The sequence below is a fragment of the Neomonachus schauinslandi genome, chromosome 15, assembly GCF_002201575.2.
Source record: "Neomonachus schauinslandi chromosome 15, ASM220157v2, whole genome shotgun sequence".
NCBI lineage: Eukaryota > Metazoa > Chordata > Mammalia > Carnivora > Phocidae > Neomonachus > Neomonachus schauinslandi.
The window spans coordinates 38382279-38402176 of record NC_058417.1 but is presented as its reverse complement, the minus strand read 5'-3'; the positions used below and the strand labels follow the sequence as shown (position 1 = coordinate 38402176).

Here is a 19898-nt window from a genome sequence, read left to right as displayed (position 1 = left end):
CTGAATTTCCTGATCTCAAAACCAGGCAAGAGTAAACCGCACTTGAAGCGCGCGGACGCAAAAGCAGGAATTGTTACACGCCAAAGCAGTACCATCTGATGTTAGTTTCGCTTGCTATTGAAACGTCTGGCCTTGCGGCTCCAGCGAGGCCAAGACTGCAGCAGGGGGGAGAAAACTACAACTCCCAGGAGGCACCGGGAGGGCCCGTTCGCGGGCAAAGGAAGAAACTACAACTCCCAGGAGGCACCTGGCGGGCCGGCGCCGGGCAGTGACGTTATGGGGGCTGGCGCGGGGCGCTGATTCGGCCGGAGCTGCCAGCGGGGTGGCTGCCGCCGCGGGTTGTTACAGCTGCTGGAGCAGCAGCGGCCCCGGCCCCCGGGCACCCCTCCTGGGCCCTAGACCGCCGGCCCTGTCCGGTGAGTCCGGGCTAGCGGCTTCGGGGTGGCCGAACCGGGAGCCTCCTCTTGGGGCTAGAGGCGGGGCGGGAAAGAAGGTGGGGTCTGCTGGGCAAGCGCCCCGGGCTGAAGGGGACCTGGGCAGGGTGAGCGGAGGTGGGAGGAGGTGCATCAGTCGAGGGGGTGCATCAGCCGAAGGGATGCCCACAGAGGAAAGTGGCGGGGGCGGGGGGAGACCGAGTCTAGGGTGTCGGGAGGAGTGCTCGGGCCGGGGGAGGGGACGGGGAGAGGCTTGGCTTCGGGGATAAAGGTTTGGCCGCCTCCAGGGCTGGGTGAACGCGTGGAGGTGGGGGTGGGGCTTCGGGCCGGGCCGGGCCGGGCCGGGCTGGGCTGGCCGGGCTCCGAGTGCGAGGTCCCAGGCTGGGGAGCGGAGCGGGAGGCCCCTCTTCGGCTTGAGGTTCCGCGCCGAAAATCCCAACAATAGCGTAGACTCCACCTCCTCGTTCCACTCTCTTCCCCAGCTAGTGGGGGTTCGCCCCGGTACTCGCCGTCTTTCCATTCCCACGGCCCTCGCGAGTCCGGGAGGCAGGGCCCGAGCTGAGAGGTGAGCGACTGTGGCCCTGCGGGTTGGGCGGTGGGCCCGATGAAAATGGCATTGTGGAATGCTGCCAGGGTCTCCCCGTTGGGCTTGGATGTTTTGTGCTCCTCCTCTAGAAGGCAAAAGGTTTGCTGCTTAAAGGGCTGCCCTTACTTGGGGGAAAGAATGGGAAGCGCTCACCTGGCAGATGTCCTGGGGCGCACTGTGGCCCAGGCTTAGGTGCCAGATTGACAGGTTGGGCAGGGATATTTGTGTGCAGAGCCAAGGGGGGGAAGGGAGGGAAGGAGTAGAAAAGAGCTACCAGCAAGAAAGTAGTTAGCAGAACGGAGTTGCTACAGGCTTTGGTTTGAGGCAGGTTATGAAAGCACATCAGGCACTGCCAGGGCAGCCCCCTGCCAGCTAGGGCAACAGAACTTTTCAGCCTCAGCGGCTGTAGACTCACTCTGCCTCTGCCAGGCTCTTCTCCCCATTTCTTCCCTCTGGGCGAGGGGCAATTGGGTTTTTTGTTTAGTTTTGTTTTACTAATGGAAGTGATATGTACCCTTAGTCACACAAACCTCTTAGGAGTGCTTTCTGGCTGCCAGTCGTTTTCTTAGTTTCTTGATTTCTTCTGTCTTTTGGGGGGTCTTCTGGGATTTCTGCTGTCAGGGCAACTAGTGTTCGGTCTTCAGGAAGATGCTTCCGAGGGTACCAGTTAGGTCCTAAGTCTAGGCCCCTCCTAGACTCATTGATCTTCATTGGATGCCCTGTCTCAGCAAGAAAGAAGTGTAGGATGATCTGGGATTCAGCAAAGCCCTTGGTACTGCTAGACAAAATACCAGGGACGGCTACAGGTCTCTGCACTCCTACACCTTTGTTTATCTAGGTTAGGGAGAAATGGGGAGGGACAGCAGTTTCTGGTCAGACTTGGGGAGCTCTGCCTCTCTCCTTAGTAGTAAGTCCTTCAGAGGCCTTACTTCTTAGCCAGCTCCCCACTGCCCCAGGCTTTTGCGTAGTAGTGTCCCAGGAGCCGTGTTAGGGCAACTGAAGCTCCAAGGCCCTGGGAAGGTAAATAACCGAGCCAGTCCTGGTTTTCTAGTTCCTTGGGTTTCTGTTAGGCCCAATTATCCGGCCTAATGGGCTGAGCTGATGGGCCCCAGGAGCATTACTTCTGGGATGCACCCTGGGCCATCTCACGCATGTTTGCATGTTGGGAAGGTGTGTTGTGGGTCACATTTCCCCTGAGGTCTCTTAGCCTAGAGCTCCCTGAGAAGAGGAAATTTGTTCTCATTATTCTGGAAGTAAGGAACCGATCCTTGAGAATCCTGGCTCCCACACAGGCTTGGCTGTGATCCTAGCCAGAGATAGATAGCAGCGGAATCTGAGGGGGGTTGTTGCAGCAGGGTGAGGGAAATGGCCTTCTGTGTACTTTCCGGATACCCCCATCTGGGACCCCTTTCTGCACCCCCAGGAAAGATAGGGTTGTTTCCATGGTGATGACCTAAGATCTTTATCAGGCAGGACCCGCCCTCACCTAGGGAGGTGAGCCAGTACAAAGGCAGTCTGTTCCCACCTCCTGCTGCTTCCAGGGCCCTTGGGGATCTGGGGACAGCCGAGCTCTAGACAAGGGGCTGCTCATTCCCCTCCTTTTGTGGATCCAGAAATGCAACTGGGTTGCATTGTTTCTGGGGCATCAAGGGCAGCCCTCCTGGTTCCTCCTGCTGCAGGACTTCTGCCACCGGAGGTGGGCAATGGAAAGCATGGTGCAGGTGCTGGGGAAAGAGGCTGAGGTGAGGCTGGGCCAGGCAGAGAGGAAAGGGGGCAGGAGACAGGCCGCAGGGGTGGTTTTTGTGTCCTTGGGAGGGGCGTGTTGATGTGGATTTCAGCGACTCGTGGGAGCTGTAGACGTTGGCCGCGTTCTCCATCCTTGCCCCTCCGATGGGGGGGGAAAAGGGCACTGGTGGTTTGGCAGCAGAGTGGGTGGCATCACAAGGGTTAGCCTGAGTGGCTGTCAAAAGGATAAAACATCTTGCCTGGGTTGTTTTGTGTCACCAAGAAAGAGGCCTCCAAGTCTGGGCAGAGGTTGTCCGTAGTCTGTTGTCTTCTCTTTTCTTCCCTCTCTCCCTCTTTCCACTCTGTCAGTTCTCCTGGATCAGGGTTGGGAGAAATCCAGGATTGGAGAATTAGGGGAGAGAGTAGAAGCAATGACCCCTATATATTGCATCTCCTGCTGCCTGTTCTCACGGGCCCCACCCCCTTTTGTTCATTCTAATGGTGCGGGGAGCTCAGAGTTAGGAGATGCCGCCTATCAGGCCCTCAGCAAGATAGTCCAGAGGGATTATGTTGTGTGATTCTGAGGGGACAGGCCTCTTCTCCCCGCCCCTGGACCTTGTGGGAAGAGGACCCTCATGGGAATGTTCTGGAAGATGAGATTGGGGAACAGGCGGTGGTTTCTTTGCTCTGGGCTGGATGCCTCTTGATGACCTCTCCACCCAGGCGGTCCCAGTGCATGGAGGGGCACCATCCGGCAGTGTGGGGCAGTGTGGGGCGGCCCGGTGGTGTTTATCCCAGTTGAGAGCGGTGGGAAATGAATGGAGTTAAGTCCGCACAGCCTTTCTTGGGCCTCCTTGCTTGAGAATCAAAGCCGAACTGCCCGGAGTTCTTGGGGAGAGCAGAGCCTCCCTCCCTGAGGGATTTGGGCGGCGTGAGGGGGCAGGGAAAGTGGTGTGACCTGTCTCACCTGTGCTGCTTGTTTGCAGAGCAGTGGCACGAGAGGGGCGGCAGGATGAATGTGGGCACGGCACACAGTGAGGTGAACCCCAACACGCGGGTGATGAACAGCCGCGGCATCTGGCTGTCCTACGTGCTGGCCATCGGGCTCCTCCATGTCGTGCTGCTCAGCATCCCCTTTGTCAGCGTCCCTGTTGTCTGGACCCTCACCAACCTCATCCACAACATGGTGAGGGTCTGCCTGCTGCCTTCCCAGGCCATGTGGGCTGCTCTTTGGTGGGGCTGAGGAGTCGGAGGAGCCCCCCCCAGACGTGGGCCAGATGTCAGGGTGACGTGCTGACAACATCTGTCACCGGAGCCCGGATGCATCGCTCATCTCTGCCTCCTCCCGACTTCTGGGTTCCAGCCGCGTGCACTCTGAGGATGACGACCTGCAGATTTGTGCACATCTCCAGCACGGGGTGGCTTGGGGACCTGGAGGGAGGGCCACTAGGAGCTGAACTAAGGGCTCCAGAGAGTCCCCAGGACCCAGGCGCCTAGCCTGGCACAGAAATGCCCCTCTCCCGAGGCCAGATCTCCAGCCATCTTCTACTCCAGCCCCTCTGCTCCCTCAGCCCCTGCTTGCTAGCTTGTACTCTGGCAGGCAAGCAGGGGCCATCCGCTCGTGCCCAGCTCTCTGGCACAGGGCAGCTCACATGGGGCCAGAGGGGCATTTCTGCAGCTAAGTTCTCCCCATGCCTTATCCTCATGCCAGGCCTGCCCTCTCACCCTGTGGGTCCCCTCTGTCTCCTGCCAGGCTCCCAGCTGCTCCATCCTGACCTCCAGCCCACAGCCCTCTGCCCCTCAGAGGGCAGCTCCACATAACCCGGAGCCCACTTTTTTGGGGTGGAGGAGCTGAGCTGGAGGGCCTTCTGCTTTTTGTGTCCTCTAACGAAGGCCCCTCCCTCCAGGGCATGTACATCTTCCTGCACACGGTGAAGGGGACACCCTTCGAGACTCCGGACCAGGGCAAGGCGAGGTTGCTAACCCACTGGGAGCAGATGGACTATGGGGTCCAGTTCACAGCGTCTCGGAAGTTCTTAACCATCACACCCATTGTGCTGTGAGTGCCTTCAGTAGAGAAGGACGCCAGCAGGCAGGCCGGGGCCTGGGGAACCCTGGGCCCTGCCAGGCTTAAACCTGCCCCGGCTCTGGCTTTTGGCATGGGCGGAGGAAGGGACTTTGGAGTATCCCCGGGTCCTCTGCTGGGCTCAGGCCTTGTGCCTCCCTGACCCTGTCTTTCACCAAATGGGCCTTTCTGCCTGCCGGTGATGTAAGCGCACAGACCTGGGGTCAAGCAAGGGGACTGGGCTGGGAGGGACCTCTTTAATGGGGTGATCTTGCCACCCTGCTTCTGTTCTGGGGGTCTTTCCCATAACTCCTCAGCTATCAGGGATCTGCCACTCCCCACCCAGGAGTGAGGGAGGAGGGGTCCTCCAAACAGAGTCTTATGCCTCTTCCCAACCTTCCCACCCAGGTACTTCCTCACCAGCTTCTATACCAAGTATGACCAGATCCATTTCATCCTCAACACTGTGTCCTTGATGAGTGTGCTCATCCCCAAGCTGCCCCAGCTCCACGGAGTCCGGATTTTTGGAATCAATAAGTACTGAGGGCACAGCCCCTTCCCCTGTCTGGTTGGCGGGGGGAGGAGTAGAAGACTGTGCTGTGATGCTGAAGACGGAAGGAGCCTCTGGATCCTGCTAGAGATGGGGGTCGAGCCTCTGGGCCCTAGTTCCCCCCCCTCACTTCCCCTGGTAGCCGACTTGAAGTAGCTTGTAGTGGGATTCGGGTGGGCCCCCCCCAGGTCTCTGACCCTTTCTGATTTTTTTGATCTTTTCCTTTTGCCTTTTGGATAGAGACTTCGTGGGGGCAGTCATGGAATGGGCTGGGCTGCCGGCTGAATGCAGACCTGTGAGGTTGGGACAAGAGAAATCCCCTGCTCACTTGCTCATCCTCAGACTGCTAAAGCACTTTAACCCCTGCAAGGGGAGCAGGGGGGACGGTACAGCTTCTGGATGGTTTCACTTTAATTCTTAAGTCTTTAGGGTGACACTCAGTGTGTGCTCATATATATGAAAGCAGGCGCATGACGGTGCCTCATCCCTCTGGGTGGAGAACTGTCCTTTGCAAGTCTCATGCTTTTGGCAGCTCCCCTACCACCCTCCCTGGGTACTGGATTGGAGTGGGGAGGGTGAGGAGAGGGATGGTGGGGCTGGGTGGGGATGGCCTGGTCCCAGAGGTGAGGGGGCTGCGTCCGCTCTCATCTTGGCCCTGGTGGAGGTGGGGAGGGCGGCTGGGGCAGGGGTGGGGATGGAGAACTGAGACATGCAAGAAGGGGCCACACAGCAGCAGAGATCGGTGTGAGGGAGGAGGATGGGGATAGAAGCCAGACCTAACCTCAGGCTTTGGGAAGTGGACAGGATGGGGCAGGCTCAGAGATTTCCCCACAGCCTGGTGGTAATAGGACAGGAGGCTGTGGGGGGTTTAGAGCTCCCGCGTTAGTGTGAGGGGTGGGGAGGGGTGGAAGAGGCCTGTGAGTCATCGGTAGCACTGGTCCAGTTTGACACTGCCTTGTGTGGTGGTGTGAGGGGCGGGGGGAAACTGGGACATGTGATGAGTGGTAGGGCCCTTCTGCATCCTCCGCCTCGTAACCTCCTCATGCAGACTGGAGCTGGTGCAGGGCCTCTTGTGTGGCGTGTACCTGTGGGGCTCTGGGGGCACCCCCAAACGGGGGGCATGGGCCACAGAATGGTCCCCGCCCAGGCAGGGTAGCGGAAGGAGCCAGGAGTGACCTGCGGGCGCTGTCTCCTCACCTGGGGGCGGGAGATGTGGGGCAGGGGCCTGAGTGTGGGCTGGAGAGGGGCTGCTTTCTCCCCTGCCTGATCCGACCAGGGTCTGTGTTACTTTTGAAAAGGTGTGGGTGCCCATGCCCCCCCCTCCCAGGGCCCTGAGGGAGGAGGGGAGGTCATTGGTCCCGTTTCCTGCCTCCTGGTTCCTCTGCTCCCCACCCCATGTATCATAGGGAACTTTCACCTCAAAATCTTTCTAAGCAATGTGTGAATAGGATTTTTACTCCCTTTGTACAGTATTCTGAGAAACGCGAATAAAGGACAATGTGTTTCTGTTTCCCCCGAGTCTGGCTGCTTCCTGGAGGGCCCCCGGGGAGGGGGCAGGAGATTGGGCCACAGCTCCTGCTGAGGCCAGTGTGCGAGCATCGGGACCCTCTGCCTAGATGGCGGCCGGGGCTCTGGGGCTGCGGCTCTTCCTGCTGCCGCCCTCCCGGGCAGAGCCAGTCGGAGGGGCTGGGAGGGAACTGGCGGAGGCAGCTGCAGGCCAGAGGGCAGGGTTCTGCTCTCTGACCTTCTTGCCGGTTCCTCTGTCTGAACTTACACCTCTGGTCTCCTGGGGCTGGCTGCGCCGGGTTGTCATGGCCAGGAAGGGGATCAGTGACTCGTGAATGAAGCCGGAGTCCCGAGGGGTGCCCAGTCCTTCCCTCAGGATGCCTTCCCCGTTCTCACTTCTCTTCCCTCAGTGCTCCCTCCCTGGGAGGACTGCATTTCCTCCTGGCCTTTCTGCCTTCAGGGGAACTGGTGCCTCCTCTCCCTCCCCCCGAGTGTGAGTGGGGGGGTTGGGGAGGGAGGAGGTAAGCCTCCAAGACTTGTTTAGGCTCTCAGGGCCAGGAAAGGAGGGAGCCCTTTAGTGAGGGAACTCCGATCTTTGGGCTTCTGGGCCTTTCATTGTACACTCTCTCTGCAGAACCAGGTGCTAGGTAGAAGGGAGGAGCCGCCCCGGGCAGTCTGGGCCCCTCTCTGGCTCTGGGCCAGCGTCAGTGTCCTTGGAGTGGGTGCCGGGAGGAGCGCGGGGTCTTTGCCCAAGTGCAGCGAGCGAGGCCCACGCAGCGCTGGGCGGAGCGATACGGCCCCCTGGGCCCAGTGCTGAGGGTGGGGGTGCCCTGGGAGCTTCCATGCACTTGCAGGAGTGCAGTCAGGGTGAGGGGCCAGCAACAATGACCTGCGGTCAAATCCTGCTCTGCCACTTAGTGGCCTCGTGGCCTCGCTTCTGTGAGCTTCAGTGTCTTCCTCTGCGCTGGAAGGATAATCCGAGTCGGGGCTGTTGGGAGGGTAAGCACAACACCGGGCACCTGGTAAGTACTTCATACGGGGTGGCCATGTTAGTATGATTCCTGTTGTTACTACGGCAATCGTCTCCTTAAACGTTGCTTCGGAGCGGGGCCCAGAAGACAGGCCGGGCTCACTCGGTGGTTGTCTCTGAGACTGGGGGGTGGGGGCCGGAGGCCTCTGCCTGGAGAAGGACATGGGCGCAGAGCACAGGCGGAGGCATCCCCGGGAGGGCTACGTGGGAGCACGGGAGGGAGGCCGAGTCCTCCCTGCTGGCCAGCCTGTTCCCCTCAGCTGTTGGCGGCTCTCGCCCTCGGTCTCCAGCCCTGCCCACCACAGCGTGGCATTTTGGTAGCTGGTTCCGGCTCGAGCGCCCTCCTCATATCCCTGGCACACCCACAGCCGTCGCCTGCTGGCGCTTGGATCACGCTTGAAGGCCCAGTATGCCTCTTTCTCCACTGTTCTCCGGCCCAAACGCACCTCGAATACGTACCAGGGGAATACATAGATATCCCTCTGTCCTGCGCCGAGTCCAAGAGGCAGGAAGAGTTTCTGACTGCGGGCCTTATCTGCCTCCAGCCCGGCCAGAACGTGGCTTATCTGAACGCCTGAGAGGTGGGGCCCCTAGCCCTACCCAGCTTTCCAGTTCTTTCAGTTCCCTTCCCAGGGCCTCCTGAGACACGGTGGCCGGCATCTGTGCAGGGATCTTACAGAGGGGATTCTCACGGCCGCCATTCCTGGTGAGCAGCTGAGGTGAGTGACCCCTGGGATGGGGCTGTGGGTCCTGGGCATTGCCTTTCTGGGCACCCAGAAGAATTCCCAGGCTGGGAGTGAGTTGAGAGCTGGCCACCATGATGGGTGAGTAGGTGCCTGGGCCAGCCAGAAGGAATTAGGGAAGGTGGCCAGAGGTAGGTAGGATGGGGAGGTGGAGCCCAGAAAGCCTGTGAGGGGAGTCCTGGCCCCAGGAGGAAAGCAGAGGCGCCTGAAGAAAGGGAAACAGACCTCAAGAGGAAGGAGTTGCAGAGGGAAGGAAGGGGAGAGAAAGAGAAGGATTTGGCAGGACACCTGGGTGGCTCAGTCAGTTAAGCATCTGACTCTTGATTTGGGCTCAGGTCATGATCTCGGGGTTGTGAGACTGAACCCTGCATCAGCCTCCACACTCACTGGGGAGTCTGCTTGAGATTCCCTCTCTCCCTCTGCCTCTCTCTCTCTCAAATAAATAAATAAATCTTAAAAAAAAAAAAAAAAAAGAAGGATTTGGAGGTAAGAGCACCTGAAGGGTCCAGTGTGGTGGGGACAAAGAGCTCCTGCTGAGTAGAAACAGGGAAGGACCAGCTGTATGTGTCCGGTTGCACTGGTAATGGGCCTTTGGAGGGTCCCGCGTGGGGAGCTAGAGAGGTACGGGGGCCAATTGTAGACCAGGAGTGGGTGAAGGGGAGAGTGGGTGGGGGAGATGCCCCAGGTGGGCTTTTGGGATTCATTTTATTTTACCCAGAGTAAAGGAACCCTTCAGAGGCTGACCAGTAACTGAAGAGACAGGACCTGGGCTACACAGGGCACCCACCCCCAAGCCACTCTTAAACTCCATCCTTTGTCTCTTGCTTCCTTCTGAGGCCGACTTACCACTATCTCATTGGGAAACGGTTGGTAAGAACACCCATCCCACTGACTTGCAGAATACAGCAAGGGAGGGAAGCCCAGGAGTCAGAGCCAAGGGAAGAAGTAATCATTGGGGTTGGCAATGTGAGGTATGGCACCCCTTCCTGGGTCCTCTGTTCATCAACACTGGTGGGGCTCTAGCTGGAAGATGGTGAGCCTGCCTTCCTACCCCTCAGGCCCCTCTGAGCAAAGGGGCAACTCGGCTGTGGGAGATGGCAGAAAATAGGTCTCGCTCTCCTTTCCATTTGGGGTAATCACTGCTTCATCTTTCCTCCAGAAGTGTTCTCTAAAGGACAGAGGAGAATCTAACATTTGTGATGGTCACCCTCCTTAGTGTGTAGTGACCACCTCACTGTCTAGAAACAGGGAAGGCAAATAATTCCAAGTCCTGATTGTTCTAGAACTTTGGGTCTTCATTGAGCCCAGGCTGCCAAAGGTAGATTTAAAAACCTGAACCAATATCCCCCTCCTCCAAAACTGATATTAGCTTCTTTTTCTCCAGTTGGTCCAGGCACAATGTGGAGCGTATTTGAGGAAATCACAGGAGTTGTGGTCCAAGAGATGGATGCTGGAGGGGATATGATTGCTGTCAGAAGCATCCTTGATGCTGACAGATTTCACTGCTGCTCTCTGGTGAGGGGGAGGAGAAATTTCTGGGGGCACCAGTACCACAGGACAGACCTCACCCTGGAGGACATACTGGAGAGAGGGAAGGGCAAAGGGCTGTTTGATAAGCTGGGTTCTGGGCCCCAAGGTCAGTATGAGGAGTAAGAGATGGCCATGCACATGTTTAAGAAATGCACAAAAGATGTTAACTAACTGGAATTAAATAAAAACTTGAAAAAATGCACAAAAGAAATGCACAAGGGGCGCCTGGGTGGCTTAGTCGTTAAGCGTCTGCCTTTGGCTCAGGTCATGATCCCGGGGTCCTGGGATCGAGCCCCGCATCGGGCTCCCTGCTTAGCAGGGAGTCTGCTTCTCTCTCTCCCACTCCCCCTGCTTGTATTCCCTCTCTCGCTGTCTCTCTATCAAATAAATTAATAAAATCTTAAAAAAAATATGCACAAAAAAATATGCATGGGGAGAAAGGAACTTTCCCCTGTTCCTTTAGTGGAAATTTATTTTTATTGGAAATTATTCCTAAATTGTCTTCCTTTCCCATGTTTTCCCCTTTGTAAATAATTCACTTTTAGGGCACCTGGGTGGCTCAGTTGGTTACGCAACTGCCTTCGGCTCAGGTCATGATCCTGGAGTCCCGGGATCGAGTCCCACATCGGACTCCCTGCTTAGCAGGGAGTCTGCTTCTCCCTCTGACCCTCCCCCGTTTTGTGCTCTCTCTCTCTCATTCTCTCTCTCAAATAAATAAATAAAATCTTAAAAAAAAAAAATTCACTTTTAAATTAGCTGAGGTCTTCTGGTGTGTTTATATGTTTATCATTTAGATGGATAAATAAACAGAGGCAGTTTGCTTAGTGGTTAAGAAGGGACACAGGCCTGGGCGCCTGGGTGGCTCAGTTGGTTAAGCGACTGCCTTTGGCTCAGGTCATGATCCTGGAGTCCTTGGATCGAGTCCCGCATCAGGCTCCCTGCTCAGCAGGGAGTCTGCTTCTCCCTCTGACCCTCCCCCCTCTCATGTGCTCCCTCTCATTCTCTCTCTCTCTCAAATAAATAAATAAAATCTTAAAAAAAAAAAAAAGAAGGGACACAGGCCTTAGAGCCGAGAGCACCTGGTTTCTAAGCCTGGCTCTGCCTTCTACCAGCTGGGTGACCCCTGGACAAGTTGCTTTCTCCCTCTAAGTCTGTTTCCTCATCTGTCAAATTGAGAAGACTTGCAAAAATCAAATGAGACAAATTAGGTAAATCATTTATCACAGTGGCTGTGCAGAAGGAGCATGCAGTCATAGTTCAGCCCCATCCTTCTGCTGCTGGTTGTTACCCCTCCTATTCCCCGGAGATCATGACTGAGTAGGTGACCAGGGCTCCCTAAGGACTTGCAGGATTTATAGAGGAGTCTGTTCCATTCCCCTGCCTCCCAACTCAGTTTTTTTGGATTTCAGAAGCCCCAGGGTAAGTGCTGTTGAACCCTCACTGGGAGACTTACTTCAGTGTCTCACACCTGAGGGTGAGGACTTTTCCGGCTCACACATCTCTGCTACAGCCCCTCTGGATCTCACCAAGAGATGGAAAAGAACCTGAAGAGCACCACTGCACAGTTTCAGAGCACCTGCCATTTGCCAGGTACTGCCGTTACGTCACCAAGAGCAGGGCCCAGATTACTTGGAGGCGGTGGGCCTTTCCACAAGTGGAGTTTCGTTAAGAAAGCGAGGGGCTTCAGGCAAACTTCAAGGTTATCATTTTTCAAAGACTCTGAGTTAATTCTCTGAGAAGCAAATTGCCAAGAGGCAATTTACTAAAAGCTGGTTCTCAAAAAAAAAAAAAACACAAAAAAAACCCAAAAACCAAAAACCAGTTTGCTAAATGACCAGTTCATTGAAAACAGAAAAAAAAAACTTTAAACTAGGATTCGGATGTTTTGCCATGACTCCCCATGGACAGGGGAAAGCGTTAAGTACGCAACAAAAATCAACTAAGTCAGTTAACTTCCTTTAAGGGAAAGTCTTGTCTGTTTGCATAAAAAATTCAGAGGCAGAGGTGAAACCAAACTTAAAAAAAAAAAAATCCTTACAAATGAAAGGTTATTTATTTTTTAACTATATGGTGCTGATGGTATGGTTAAAGTGTGCATAGGTTTGTGTTTTGTTTCGTGTTCCCGTTAACTAAAGTCCACATACTTCACTCTGGTTATCTTGGTTCTTACCTAATATCCTTTTTCTGTTCCAAGATCTCATCCACGATACCACATTACCTTTAGTTATCTTATCTCCTGAGGCTTCTCTTGGCTCTGACAATTCCTCAGGCTTTCCTTATTTTTGATGACCTTGACAGTTTTCGGGAGGACTGGTCAGGGATATTGCAGGATGCTTGTCTACTGGAATTTGCTTGATTTTTTTTTTAAGATTTTATTTATTCATTTGACAGAGAGACACAGCGAGAGAGGGAACGCAAGCAGGGGGAGTGGGAGAGGGAGAAGCAGGCTTCCTGCCGAGCAGGGAGGCTGATGCGGGCCTCGATCCCAGGACCCTGGGACCATGACCTGAGCTGAAGGCAGACGCTTAACGACTGAGCCACCCAGGCACCCCCTTTTTAAAGATTTTTATTTATTTATTTGACAGAGAGACCCAGCAAGAGAGGGAACACAAGCAGGGGGAGTGGGAGAGGGAGAAGCAGGCTTCCCGCCGAGCAGGGAGCCCGATGCGGGGCTCGATCCCAGGACCCTGGGACCATGACCTGAGCCGAAGGCAGACGCTTAACGACTGAGCCACCCAGGTGCCCTTGCTTGATGTTTTTTTCTCACGGCTAAACGGAGGCAATGGGTTTTGGGGAGGGAGACCATAGAGGTAAAGTGCCATTCGCACTGCGTCATAGCAAGGGGATGTGCTATCAACATGACTGATCACTGTTGGTGTTGACCTTGGTCACCTGGCTGACGTGGTGTTTATCTAAAGTCTCTCTCCTGTAAAGTTAGCCTTTCTCCCCCTTCTCCATACTATACTGTTTTTGTGCGTAATGGTTCATTTCTCTTTCCTCTTGGACAAGGTACATGCAGACTGGTACATTGCTCAAGAAACAAATGGGCCCGGATGTTAGAGTCACACACATAGGACTGATTTGAGGCACTGTTTCCAGTTCTGTCACGTTTCCACCAGTTCCAAAATGCATGTTTCTATGGAGATCCAGCCCTGCCCCCCACCCCCCAACCTAGCAGTAGAAGCTCTTCCTCCTCTGTACGTTCGCATCTGGGTGGTTTTAGAGAAAGCGCTAGGCCTGGTAAGCCAGGCCCTTATGGAAGGGCCTCATCCGTCTGGGCAGAGTCCGCACGGATGAGTGACTTTCCAGAATTGCTTGACTTCATACCTGCACAGGTTCGTACAAACGCCAGAGACTAGACTCTGCTTAGTTCCTATTGCCCAACTCCTAATTCTTTAGCTTTACTTTTCCTTGTCTCATTTCAGCCTCTTAAATAGTTAAATACGACTGGCTCACATTTATTGAGCATTTAGTATGTTTGCAAGGCATTTTGCTAGTAAGTGCTTAACTGCATTGTTTTATTTAATTTCCTCAAGTTCAGGAAGTAGGTACTATTAGTATTCTGCTTCTATGGATGAAGAAACAGATTCAAAGAGTGAGAGTGACTTATCCAAGGTCATTTGGTAAGAAGGTGGCAGAAGAGGTTCAAACTCGGGATTGTGTGACCCCGTGATGACTCCTGGTGACCACAGTGTTTCCTGGGAGCCGCAGCTGGAGGTGGCTCAGAAGGGAAGGGGATTGTGGAGGGGAGCCCAGGGTGGGGCTGCTCCAGGGAGGCTTTTCTGGAGAGAGATCTTTTGGGTCAGCCTCAGCATGACCTTTACCCTTCTCTTTCCAGAAAACTCCAAAGGCTGAGTTCCAAGTTCTGGACATGGTAGACTCAAAGGGAATGTTGACAGTGAAATTGCCCAAAGAAATAACAACTGTAGGGGCCTTCCACAGGTCCCACAAGCAGAGAGTCAAGATATTGGAGCCCCGGATACCCCAACAATATCTGGATTCTCTTGAGCACTGGGAGGCTGGAGTTGGGCAGCGTGGGGAGGAAGAAGGGGAGCGCCCATTTGGAGCACCGAGGGCATCTGAGGTGGAGGTGTCCTGGCCGGTGCAGACCCTCACACCCTACTCCCAACCCTCCCTGAGCCCGCTCCTCACTCAAGCCTGCCATCTTCTTCCCCCTTCAGGAAGCCTTCTCATTCTTCCTGCATCAGCCTCCAGGAAACCTTCAGACACCCCCAACTCACTCGCATCCTGCTAGCCTCCAGGGTGATTGATTCCTCCGACTTGGACCAAAACCTGCTGGTTTCAAGAGGCCACTCTCCTTTGTTCTCCTACTGAGTTGCCCAGATCTGTGCTTTGTGCAGGGCACTCCGCCTGTGGCAAGCCATGCCGCCTCCCTCGGTGGAGTACGAACAGCTTGCGACCGGGCGGGACTGGCTTTACTAACCGCTGTGTTTATCCCCAGCACGCAGTAGGTGCTCAGTAAGACAGCCGAAACGAAGTGCAATGAAATCAAAGCACCCTGCACAGTATGTTTCCTGCACAGAAAGTGCCACCACCCCAGCCCCGAGCGCCACAGAGGTTCTGATGGCCCTGGGCATGGTGCTTCCAAGGGACTTACAGGGACATCACCAGGCTTCCCCCTCAGCAGGGACTTTGTTGTTGGTGTGGGTGTTTTCTTTCCCTGCTGAAGTTGTCGGAAACTGTGGAGCAGCTCAAGGGAGGAGACTCAACCTTGCTCCAGGGCTAGCCCTCCTTGAGAGTGGTGAGACTCAACCTTGCTCAGGGCTAGCCCTCCTTGAGTGCGGTGATGCCTTTTGTTTTCCTTTTTTAGTTAAAAAGTGAAAGACTTACACTGAAATTTTACTGGTCCTTTGAACTACCCCTCCCTACCATAGTGTTGCTGGGGAGGGGTCTTTGGAGTTTTTCTAAGGGAGCTCAGTTTTTTTCTAGAATGCCTGTTGTTTCTAGAATGAGGCTCTGTGGTGTGTGTATAAAGAATTGGGGGGAGGTTATTAGGTAGAGGGAGTTTAGCAGAGGCAAGGATGTAGGTCTTCCTTGAGGGTCTTTTGGTTGCGAATTTGGATGACGTTCCATCAAGCTATTTTTATATCCTTATGGAATCAAAGATGTCTTCTGGAGCCCAAGGCTGTGGATAGTGTGGCCAGGTCCCAGGGACCAATGTGAGGAATTGGAGCCCCATCTCAGAGAAGTGGGTGTTATGACCTGCGAAAATGCATGTCTCAGTGCCATGGGAAGGGCCCATGCTTTGGACTCATACAGACTAGGGTTTGAATTCCAACTCTACACTTATTAGCTGTGTGACCCTGGACCATTCACTACCTGTCTCTAGGCCTCAATTTCCTCATGAGAAATGGGTGCAGTTCTGCCTACATCATAGAATTGAGGTGAGGGGGCAGCGAAACGATGTGGGGAGTATCTCATGGTGCTGGCACACTATAATCTTCCAGAGATGCTACTGAGTTCCCTTCCCACTTCCCACTTCCTTGCCCCATGGGTACAGTGAACTATGATGGGGTGCCATCTGCCTTGGTTTTCCAGCCTCAGAGACACTCCATCTCAAATAGGAACTAATTGAAGGAGAGGGAGAAATGTCACTGGTAGGTGGGGCTCCTGGGATCCTGAGCTCTAGTCCCCCCCTCTGCTCCCTCCAGGAAGCTGAGGAGAAGACTCCCCACTTTGTTGCAATCAATCTGGAGAATGAGAGCAGACCTGTATCTGGTGACAGAGATTCTGGAGATGGCAAGGAAGGAAACCCTGAAAAGTGAATGGCTGTGTACGTTGTGGAGCCGGGTGAACGCAAGGTTAGGACCCTGGGGGGCAGGGCCTGCGAGCAAACCAAGCCTTGACCCACCCATGGTAGGTCAGGGGATGCCAGCCCAGACCTCAGGCTCTTCAGCTCTTCTTCCAGACCTCCCTGAGCAATCTCAGCTGCTCCTTGGCCTTCTTAGGCCTTCTCTTCTTGCTCCAAGAAAGTGTGTGTGGCATTGCTAAGTCCCTCCACTGTTACTCTCATGTGATGCCCTGTTTTCATTTGCTTCTCAGCGTTTCTCACGGTTCATAATTACATGGGGATTTTTTGCTTATTGTCTGCCTCCTTTTCTGAGAGATAGGAAGGCAGGAGCCACAGTGCCTGGAATAAAAAGGTCCTCAATAAACATTTATTGAATCAACAGTGGAAACGACATGAGTTTTGGGGTCAGATGTGGGTTCATATTTCAGCTCTGCTACTGTGTACACTGTGAAAGTGGCTTACCTACTGATCTTTTTTTTTTTTAAGATTTTATTTGACAGAGTGAGAGAGAGCACGTGCCTGCGTGCATGAGCACATGAGCAGGGGGAGGGGCAGAGGGAAAGGGAGGAGCAGAGTCCCCACGGAGCAGGGGGCCCAACTACGGGGGAGCCCAGGACCCTGGGATCATGACCTGAGCCAAAGTCAGATGCTCATCCCATTGAGCCACCCAGGTGCCCCTACTGATCTGTTTTGAGTCTCAGTTCTCTCATCTGTAAAACAGGGATTGTTTGGGAGATCTAGCAAGATAACCACGCAAAGCACCTAGGGATTAATCAATATGAGCTCTTTTCTCCTAACACCAAAGGTGAGTGACCAACCTCCTAAAGGGGGTCCTGGGCCATCGAGTAAAGCAGCTCATCTTCCCCAGCCTGGGAAGAATGAGTAAGCAAGGCCTGGTGGGGGCAGGGGAGGTGGGGGGAGGTTCGGCTAGGCTCTGTGTCAGCCTGGAGGGGCCCTGGTGAGCTTGAAGGTAGGGGGAAGTTCCAGGGAAGGGGGAGGGCTCAGGGCTGGGTAGGAGGACTGAGGCTCTTTGCTCAGACACCCAGGATTTGCCCCACCATGACACAAATCCTTCCCTAGCTAGAGGTGTTAATGCCTATCTCTTTCTGAGTTTGTTTGTTTTTATTTTTTGTTTTGGTGAGGGGCAGAGTGTAAGGATTGGGGAGAGACATGAAAGAGGAACTTACAGAGACAGAGAAAGAATTTGTCTTTCTGAGAACTGGTTCTCTCTCTCTCTCTCTCTGGCACTAGTTTAGATAATTTGTTTCTTGCAACACAAAAGCCTTTCCGGAAGGTGAGTGGCTTCTAGGCCTTCTGTTCATCCTTCCAGAATGGGCAAGGATACTGTTTTTTAAAAGAGCATAACAAATGGCCCGGAATTATAGGGTTCTTAGGGTTGAGAATAGAATAGGGTGCACCCGGGGGTGGGAATCGTGGTGTGGGCAGGAAAAAAACTCTTGTTGGCTGGGTAAGTCGAGTTTTTTTTTAAAGATTTTTATTTATTTATTTGAGAGAGAGAGAGAGAAAGAACACGAACAGGGGGAGTAGCAGAGGGAGAGGGAGAAACAGACTCTGTACTGAGCACAGAGCCTGACGTGGAGCTCGATCCCAGGACCTTGAGATCATGACCTGAGCCAAAGGCAGCTGCTTAACCGACTGAGCCACCGAGGCGCCCCAAGGGTAAGTCGAACTCTTAATTGCTGTCTCTACAGGGAAGTCCTTGAGTTTAGAGGATTTCAGAAACATGAAGAAGAAGGAGCAGGACATGGTGAGAGGCCTGTAGGATCTGACTGAGAAGGAACAAAAAGATGTGCTAAGCTGCCTCAGAGGGCAGTTGCCACTCTCTGCTAAAGTGGGACTGGTGCTCATTTCCCCATTTCCTGGCCCTAGGTGTTTGAGGTTCTGATCTCTGGGTCTAGACTCATCTAGAGATGGAGGGTCTAGCGGGTCTTCTCATAAGTAGCCTTTTCAATGCTGCTGGGTTCTTGGTAAAGGCACATACAGAATCCATTCTGGATATCCTGGATGCTTTGATTAGTGAGGAGGGATGTGGCTGTATGCTGGTGTGGAGGAATTGCGGAGCAGAGGGTCTGTGGGGATTCAAATCCTAGGAGGAAGGGGGCATACATTGTCTTTTACATTTTGTGCATGATAGACCTTCACATTTTAGAACGTGGCCATTTTCCCTAGGCCAGGGATTAGGGGATGCCTCCTCTACCTCCTGGCACAGTCTGGCCTCCTGCAGGCTAAGAGGGAAGCAGGCGCCATAGCAAGAGCCCATTTGGAATAATTCATCTATCACTGCCAGGGGCCCTCTGGAACCTCCTTCTGATGCTTGTCCCAGGTCTGATGAGACACTGAAGCCCCGACCCACTGTGTGCTTCTCCTCTCTGCCAGCCACCCTCTTCACCCTCTTTTTTTGCCTCCAGAGCGTCTGAGGAGCAGCACCTTGTGGCTGAGGCCCTAGAGAAGGGGACCCTGCCCCTGTTGAAGGACCAGGTAAGACAGCCTGGGCTGAGGGCCAGGGTCAGAGTAGAAGTGAATGGCCGTGCTCTCAAGGGACTCAGAAGTCCCAGGGTACAGTTCTTCCTACTTCATAGCTCTCTGTCAGCTCGCATCCATTCAGCTGGCCTGTGGCAATTCCCTGGAACACTTGGTTTCCAAGACAACTTGGGGTGGGCTTTTTAGACTCTGTTGCTAGCCTATGGGCGGGGGTGGGGGTGGGGTGGGGGGAGCTGTTAGTCCCAGGATGGCAGTGCCAACACTGATTAGCAGTGCCTGTCACTATGTTGAGAGAGTATAAGGCTTTCCAGGATCTGCAGGAAAAAGTGCCATAATGGATTACTACATCTGCCACCACCTAGGATTAAGAAGTGTGGCCAAGTATTTGCCATTTCTGGTATGTTTCCTTGTTCCTAGCTTTACAGTCTGGTGTGTTTCTTTCCAGGTAGATCTGTCCTGGAGCAGAACTGGAGTGAGCAGCCCCATGATATGGGCTGGGACCCCAACGCACGACTTCTCTGTGCCCTCTATGTTGCTCTCTCCCTCCTGCTGCAGCTGGGTGAGAAGCCGACCTCGGTGCCTTCCTAACTGTATGTTAGCCCTTGAACCATTCTCCCCACAAGCCTCTGGGTGCTCCCCTCTCAGGCCATCCCTGACCCCCAGCGCCCCGCCCCCCATCACCAAAACAGTGTCTTTATAACAAACAGCCAACTGTTTTTCAATACATCACTTCCCCTACATGATAATGTCCAAAAATCAGCCTGGATTGTATGCATGGGCTTCTGACTAAAAGTGGCAGATTGGTCATATTAATTTTCTCTCCCTCTTGAAACCTCACTAAATAAAGTAAAACAATAGAAAAGATGTAAACCCACAATGATAAAGAGAACGGGGCAGCAGATAAGAGATTCTAACACATCTTTGGAAACTAGAAGGTAATTAAAGGCATTCAAGCCGGGAGGTGTGGGCCTGAGGGGAGCGGGGAGTGTGGGAGGAGACTGCTGTTCTCTCATCATGAATGTTTTCTCTTTAATATTTTTTAAGACAAGGTAATTAAAAGTAAAAGAAATATATGCTTGTTGTAAAGTATTTCAAATATTTCTCAAATTCAAAGGTGATCTCCCCTTCTTCCTCTAATATAACCACTGTTAACAATTTGGGGCTACGTTAACAGTCTTCCTGTGAAGCAGTGTCTAAAATGGTAATCTAAACATGAAGCTAGGATGATACAACAAATTTGATTTCTGTCTTTGGTACTCGAGTTGTTTTTTCTTTTAGATTGGTAAAAATATTATATGCAACAGGAATTCTCATAAGTGCTGTTGGGAGTGAACTGCTTTAGAAAATTGTTTGACAGTATCTACTAAATCTAAACACATGCCTATGAGCCAGCCACTCCACTTCCTAGGCACATA

At 53.6% G+C, this 19898-nt stretch overlaps 2 protein-coding genes across 5 annotated transcripts; both read left to right on the top strand.

Moving 5' to 3' along the window:
- The first annotated feature begins 289 nt into the window (after nucleotides 1-289).
- ORMDL3 (ORMDL sphingolipid biosynthesis regulator 3) lies at nucleotides 290-6870 on the top strand. 4 transcript variants are annotated; one of them, XM_021704092.2, is made up of 5 exons: nucleotides 336-416; nucleotides 917-999; nucleotides 3732-3931; nucleotides 4653-4804; nucleotides 5219-6870. In XM_021704092.2, the coding sequence occupies exons 3-5, from the start codon at nucleotides 3758-3760 to the stop codon at nucleotides 5352-5354; spliced, it is 462 nt and encodes a 153-aa protein (XP_021559767.1). In that variant the 5' UTR covers nucleotides 336-416; nucleotides 917-999; nucleotides 3732-3757; the 3' UTR covers nucleotides 5355-6870. The 4 variants fall into 4 exon arrangements, with proteins under 4 accessions (XP_021559770.1, XP_021559767.1, XP_021559769.1 ...); XM_021704095.2 differs by lacking the exon at nucleotides 917-999 and having other exon boundaries at nucleotides 290-416; XM_021704094.2 differs by lacking the exons at nucleotides 336-416; nucleotides 917-999 and adding an exon at nucleotides 520-541 and having other exon boundaries at nucleotides 3737-3931.
- A 3167-nt stretch (nucleotides 6871-10037) lies between these two features.
- Nucleotides 10038-19071, top strand: GSDMB (gasdermin B). Its single transcript, XM_021704370.1, is given in 8 exon segments — nucleotides 10038-10279; nucleotides 14016-14187; nucleotides 15846-15991; nucleotides 17250-17275; nucleotides 17694-17856; nucleotides 17903-18018; nucleotides 18413-18488; nucleotides 18933-19071. Coding segments are annotated over 8 exon segments (1080 nt in total).
- The last annotated feature ends 827 nt before the right edge of the window (nucleotides 19072-19898 follow it).

What these genes read in the sequence shown, in the direction of transcription:
- ORMDL3 (XM_021704095.2), top strand. Translation starts at nt 3,758, where the DNA reads ATGAATGTGGGCACGGCACACAGTGAGGTGAACCCCAACACGCGGGTG. An exon ending in CCAACCTCATCCACAACATG is followed by an intron (nt 3,932 to 4,652) that starts GTGAGGGTCTGC and finishes CCCTCCCTCCAG; the next exon opens with GGCATGTACATCTTCCTGCA. An exon ending in ACCATCACACCCATTGTGCT is followed by an intron (nt 4,805 to 5,218) that starts GTGAGTGCCTTC and finishes CTTCCCACCCAG; the next exon opens with GTACTTCCTCACCAGCTTCT.